The 7,500-nt window shown below is 33.1% G+C and overlaps 1 protein-coding gene across 1 annotated transcript in view; it reads left to right on the top strand.

Moving 5' to 3' along the window:
- LOC137645150 (protein PFC0760c-like) overlaps window positions 1-7,500 on the top strand; it is an 80,701-nt gene that overhangs the window by 31,143 nt on the left and 42,058 nt on the right. The window contains exon 6 of the mRNA XM_068377980.1: window positions 253-374. Within this exon, the coding sequence (XP_068234081.1) occupies window positions 253-374 (122 nt within the window). The remainder of the gene's footprint in view (window positions 1-252; window positions 375-7,500) is intronic.

Genomic DNA, 7,500 nt, shown 5'->3' with positions numbered 1-7,500 from the left:
CTTTGTAGCTTTGTAGGTGTAACAGATACAGTATATTAGGGAGGGAATCATTATCCTTGTCAAAAGGAGGGTGGGTCCATCAGGAATGACATGGCTACCTCACCCAAAAATAGATTTTTCGCTTCACTCGAAATCCGTTTTTTTGGGATCAGGCCATGTCGTGCTGATGGAAGTTTACCAGAGCATTAATGTGTCTGTGGATTTTTCAATAGTACCGTTCATCTCGAGATAAGTTTTCCTTTTGGCCCTCAGCGCCTAGAGACACTTGACGTTACCGTTAAAAACGTCATTCAACTGATCATATCGGATGTCAGTGCTTCCTGCCCCTTACAGGGAAGAGTTAGGGTAGACTTCAGGAAAAAAGTCCGAGGATTGTGAGTTCAAGGAACAGACTAGCAAACATTTTGTATATTAGTGTCGTCATATACGTAAAGCATAGATTGTACATAGATGGAATTGATCTGGTGTAGGTTACTGAAGAACCTCCCAAGTCTGGATGTTGATAGAGACAGACAGGTTTATATGCATTGTAGAAAACCTTAGTTCAGTAAGAATAGACAGTTTAGTACATTGAGACCTCACCTGTTTGCTCGGAACAGTAATAATCTCAGTTCCTGGTGTTTCCTAGATAATAATAGGATCAAAAGATGCTCTGACAAATGTGTAAAGTTTAAAATATTAGGGGCGGCATGAGACACAAAGATTCCTACTATTGTTTATTACAAAAGTAAAAATAGAAATCAAGGTTGTAACAATCAATTACAATTTCAGTTTATGCTGAGTGAATCTGCATAGGAGCATAATTAGTAATAACAGAAATAAATAAAGTTTCACCTGAAAAGGGGAACACAAGACACTCTATAGGAAATATGTAAAGATTTCACTATGTATTCTGTTGTTACAAGGAACACTATGCATATAAATATGCATGGCACATGTGTTGGTCTATTATGCTGAATGTTAACTGTGTAGTTAGAACAGTCTAATAGTGTCGACACTAGACACATTATTCACATGATATACCTTAAGAGTGTATCATGTACACCCTTCACTATAAAGTCCCAAATAGTGCACTGTTCTTTGCAGAGGTCAGGTGGCAGGTTTCAGAACACTACCTGCTGCCACCATGAAATGTTTAATTTCCTGTAGTTGCTTCGCGTAGTGTTTGAAGAAGACTCTGGATGACTTCCATCCAGTATAAGCGTGAAGGCTTTCAAACGACATAGTCTGAAAGAAATTAAGGGACGAGGCGACTTTCCTCAGATCATGACTTGCGGGTGTACTGTCTGGATCTGCTCTGTGAATAAAATAGGTGATTTTCGCCCTTATCTGTTTCAAGGATAACGTTGAACCTGATATTTCTCCCCTGAAAAGCTGACCTCCCTTAAAGTCTGAAGTTCGACGAAGATAGACCTTCAGGCATTCCACTGGGCAGAGGGAGTCTTCTTCTTTCAGAGGGCAGATTCTCTTAGTGGGCAGCTCGTTCTTGGCGAGAAACGTTGGGTTCGGAAAGAGGTTCAGTTCTCCGCAGTCTGTGAACTGAATGTGGCCCTCATCCCTCGAGAGGGCCACTATTTCGCTAACTGTGGCTCCCGAGGCTAGTGCAAATAAGAATATCATCTTTTGAGTCAAGTCCTTTAGTGAACAATCTTCATTGTTCAGAGTTGATGCTAAGTGAAGATCAGCTTCAGGCGTAGTTTCGTTACCAGGGGGAACCAGACACTGTTGGGCCATTTGTGGGCAACTATTGCTGCTGTCCCGCAGAAGGATCTCAGCTTGTCGAGGACATTCAGGCGAAGGTTGGTTGGAGGGAACAGGTGTATCTTGGACCATCTGTTCCAGTCTATAGACATCGCTAGGGGACCCTCGTACGGAGCTACGTACCGGGGTAGCTTCTTGTTATCGCTCGTTGCGAAGAGGTCTATCTGCAGTCCTGGGACTTTGCGTAAGATGAAGGAGAATGATCTTGCGTCTAAGGACCATTCCGACTCTACTGGGTTAAACCTGGAAAGAGCGTCCGCCGTCACATTGCGGAATCCTTGAAGGGGTACTGCTGACAAGTGCCATATACATATCGATATAATGTGTATACACAAATAGACGTGACGAAAATTGAAAAAAAAATTACTAACTTTTTCTTTACTAACCGTCTGTCATAGTCTTCGGTAATGTCATTGTCCCTTTTTTTTCAAATATAGCATTACATAGTGTCATAACTATTATATATTAACCGTGTGATTTGGGAGTAGGGATGCTATAATTCCAGAGGAAGCAAAGAATTCTGAATTGCAGTTATTTCAACTTCAGCCTAGGATTATACAGGTACAGTAAATACTAGAGTAAATTTTGTATGACCTGTATTGCTGTTAAAAGGAGGAAGTTTAATTAACTAATAGATTAAGAAAGCCATTCGATACTATAATATTTGGGCCTCTATTGATTGTCGATATAAGATTACAAAATATTATAACTATTTGAAAGGTAAAGTTGGTAACTGGGATGAAAAAACATAATTCTTCGCAAAATAATCATTAATGTCCATCCGGATTAAGAAGCCAAGTTTTCATTCAATCTTTTATACAGACGCCATTCAATGGAAAATGAATTTCTTTACAAGCACTAATATGAAGTAAAATTAAAAGTCCTTATGAAATAAATTCATGGTTTGCTCGTATAAAGTCATGTAATTGGAGAGCCATATGAACACTTTTTAGCATTCTGTTTAATATATTCTTATAGTTACAGTAAAGATCGACTGAAACACATTCTAAAACAGTTTTTAAAGACTACAAAAAGTCCTAAATAACTTATTCTGAAATTTAGGTTTATTTCCAAAAGTACAAGGCAAAACGGAGGGAGAAGAAAATTTTTGCTAATTTTATCCAGTGTTTTCTCTCTTTTTTTTACGTTGCTGAGTTAGTACCTCAGGAGTTTGAACAGTGGTAGTAGAAAGACTACAAAATAAGACCTGTCATAACAAATTCAGGAGAAAAAGCAATATATAAAAACTGTTCTAATCGATAATAAGATTTCAATAAACTTATATTTATTATGATAAAAAACAACTGCTCAAGATTTTCCTTGAACCTTCCTAGTTTTATCAATTGGATACCATTTAGCAGAATATAATAAAAGAGAAATATGATTAAAACCCATCTTTGTGTGGCCTCTTATGATCACTGAAAATGGAAATGACCCTGGCTAAAAACACAGGTGGAGAAGGGCATGGATGATGGTTTCAAAGAGATAGCAACAAAAGAAGATTACTTGAAAAAAGAAAGAAGAAAGAGAATATTAAGTTATTCGAATTGACTTTCTTATTATGGGTGACTACAAAGAATAAGGATATCAGAACAAAGGCGTTTACGAATGAAAAATACGAATGAAAGGAAGATTAATAATAAGATTAAGGAGAGGAGAGAGAGAGAGAGAGAGAGAGAGAGAGAGAGAGAGGAGAGAGAGAGAGAGAGAGAGAGAGAGAGAGAGAGTCCCTCGGACGATTCTGTTGCACTATTTTCGTACTGATTTTTGCATAACCTGTTAACTACAGCGACGTCGTTGTGAAGGAGAAAGGCAATTGAAACTTAATAATATATGAAAGGAAAATATATATAACTATATCCAAATAATTTTCCTTTTCTGAAGGCAATCAAATAATGTTTGCCATCTACAGTATAATGATGAAACAAAAATATTATAACATACTTCATAGATAAATCACAAAAAAAAAAAAAAAAAAAAAAAAAAATATCTTTTCAACAATGGTAAATAACTATAATCTATTAACACTACCATATATGGAAACTTATATCGGAATACCGAATAAGTAGGCACTATATTCAACAAAATGAGAACGCCATTGGGGACTACAAAAGAGGTCTGGAAGGATAAAAGGGTTATGAATTGACATTCTTACTGGCGGCAACTGCAACTAAGCCGCAGGACTGGAAAAAGATTGGATGAAGGAGATGAAAGAAGTTCGTGAAGGCAACATGGGGCGAAGCACAAAGGAAGACACAATTCTGACGAGATTAAGGATGATGGAACAAAAGCGAGGAGGAGATGGAATTAGTGATGATGGATAAAAATATTAATGAAACTCACAGAGAGAGAGAGAGAGAGAGAGAGAGAGAGAGAGAGAGAGAGAGAGAGAGAGAGAGAGAGAGAGAGAGAGAGAGAGAGATTATGGAAATGAGCGTTTCAAAGTAATGTGGTAATCAAACCATGTTATGAGTTTTGTTTATGTTTGAATATAAGTAATATAAGGAATACAGGAAACCCTAAGGAATTTTTTTTTATTATTAATTTAACGTCATCTTATTCATAAAATTGGAGACTTACCTCATCAAAAAATTAAAATAAATAAATAAATACAATAAAATACCAAAAAAAAAAAGAAATAAAATCTTCTTGGCTTTTGACATATCAATATCCAGTAGTCATACGCGCTGGCAGACTTAAAAATTCCATAGTCAAATACCTGGGAGATAAAATTACAATTTTCAAGTTCTATCTACTTTGCTGAATGTGGCTAACTGCAATCAAATGCTGACATATATTCTAGTCATTGTTTAGGTTAAATAAGAATGTCAAAGAACTTATTCATATGTCTGCTTCCCTTTTCGGTATAGGGGAAAAAATTTATTGCTACTAAGGGAAATCTGGAACCAAACAGCTTCCTTCACGATCTTTTATTATTATTATTATTATTATTATTATTATTATTATTATTATTATTATTATTATTATTATTATTATTATTTTTATTATTATTATTATTATTATTATCATATGTTAAGCTACAACCCTCGTTGGAAACGCAGGATGCTATAAGCCAAGAGGCGCAACAGGGAGAGTAGCCCATTGCGAAAAGGAAACAAGGAAAAATTTAATATTTTAAGATTAGTAACAGCATTAAAATAAATATTTCCTATATAAACTATACAAACTGTATCAAAACAAGAGGAAGACAAATTATATAGAATAGTGTGCCCATGAGTACTCTCAAACATAAATAGTTTGTTGTTCAATGTAGAGCAATATATTAAAACTTCTTTCGGAAGGGGATTAAGAGTCATTTTTTGATTAAGACAAAATGCAAAGAACATCATCTTTATCAACAAGCCACAAAAGATCTCAATTAAGAGATCGGCTGAATTTACCCAATAGACAATTCTTCCTTTTGATTATTGGAGTTGAGATATTAAGAAAATCCTTCTTCATTTTTGGGTGGCTTTTTTATCGTCTCCATTGCTCCGTCTCATTTAAGGAATGAATAGCAAGCAATTATAATTCTGGGCATTTTGAAAACAGAGAGGAAGATATATCCACACACATTGCAATCTGTATAACTCTAATTAACAACTCTTTCTCTTTTTCTTTTTTTGCTTCTTCTTCTTCTTCTTCTTCTTCTTCTTCTTCTTCTTCTTCTTCTTCTTCTTCTTCTTCTTCTTCCACTATTATCTATAAACATGCAATATTATTCTTTTGTTGCATATCACATATCTGTACTGAATTAATTGTGGATGTGTATTAAACGAGCACTAATTTTTCGTTCCTTTCCCGTTAATTTATCAAAATACTCGGATAAACAGAAATAGGTTTAAGAAATGTGTATTCATTCATAAAGCCTAATTAATAATGAAATGGAAAAAGTTGAAAATCAGTATTTATTTTTTTCATCAAATTTGTGATAGTACGTAGTCAACAAATTTATATGATTATATATATAAAACAATTTTGTTTAATATATAATCAATTCGGAAAAAAAATTTATATGTCACTAGAAAAACGAAATTGATATGAAGTCTCATAAGTAAAAAGTAAAAAAAAAAAAAAAAAAAAAAATTACAGCAAACGAATAGAACTGCAACTCTCTTCTTAATAAAATCGCCGAATAAAAATAAAAGTGGTATAGGTTTAATCAACTAAAGTTAAAATATAAAAATGAAATGAGAATTATCATTTTTAAATAAATACATAGCCCTTATCAATAAATCTATAATCTACTTATAAAACACCATAAGAGACTAGTTGGATGCAATCGCAATCGAAATAAAGATCAACCTAAGGTCTGCTAAAGCTCCTTATCACTCGTTTGGAAATATCGTGTACATTAAACCAACCAATTCTATTTTTTCCCGCAAAACTTTTGGGTGGTCCGACAGAGTATGGTCGCATTAAGGATAAGCTACTTATATCATCTGTACATCCAGCAATCAGAATCTCAGCGGATTAGTGTGAAGGCAGACGATAGGTATTTGTTAGGAGACTCTATAACTCACGTAAATTGTTATCTGAAAATTATTTAGGAGTATAAGCAAGAAATGATATATATTTAAATTTTAACTAGTTATATACTGTATGTATGTTTTTTAGTCTTTTTCATCCTCCAATGATCCCTAATGCATATGAAATATATCAAACTATTGTTCAAGAATATATCCGATGTCAAAAAATATATTTTACTGTACTCACCGTACTCAAGACACGATTACCAGAAGGTATAAACATTGAAAGCTTTTCATCCTGAGCTTTTCATTGACATTTTTTTCTTAAACTACCTGCAATTTATTTACAATTCTACTTGCCATAAGACAACCTTATTTATATACAGACACACATACACGCATATATATAAATATATATATATATACACACACACGCACACACACACACATATATATGTATATATATATATATATATATATATATATATATATATATATATATATATATATATATATATATATATATATATATATGTGTGTGTGTGTGTGTGTGTGTGTGTGTGTGTGTTCGTGTTTATGTTTATATGTATATATATATATATATATATATATATATATATATATATATATATATATATATATGTGTGTGTGTGTGTGTGTGTATGCATGTATGTATATATGTATGTATGTAGGTAATATGTCGAATAATGTTACCACGGCTAAGAAGAGCATCTATTTTTGGAAGTAAAGGTTTATTGTGCATCATGTTACAACATACTGTATTATGAAAAATGTTTCCTCTCAACTAGAAATGAAATGAAATAGAAAACTAACAATATTAATAATTGGGTAAATAAAAAGAGTAATATCAGGGCCAATACTAAATTCACTGGAACGGGAAGTAAATAAAATGTAAGAACTAAAACGAATATAAAAATGTGAAATAAGCTAAAGACACAAGTCATAAAAATGCTTATCCTGAAATACCAGGAGTAATATAAAAAACCCAGTAGTTAAAGCTTGAAATTGGTGATCACGTCTTTTGCTTATCATCTCTTCACCTTTCCTTATATTCAAATGCATGCCATTATCATTTAAAAGCTCACGGTAAATGTTATTCTTTCCGGGTCGTTGCAGACAGATACTACATATGTTTATTCTCAACCTAAAGTCGCTCTCCGCAGTGTTTTCATTTCCTTTTATATATATATATATATATATATATATATATATATATATATATATATATATATATATATATATATATATA

Source organism: Palaemon carinicauda, chromosome 8 (assembly GCF_036898095.1).
Source record: "Palaemon carinicauda isolate YSFRI2023 chromosome 8, ASM3689809v2, whole genome shotgun sequence".
Taxonomy (NCBI): domain Eukaryota; kingdom Metazoa; phylum Arthropoda; class Malacostraca; order Decapoda; family Palaemonidae; genus Palaemon; species Palaemon carinicauda.
This window is presented reverse-complemented; position numbering and strand designations above follow the sequence as displayed.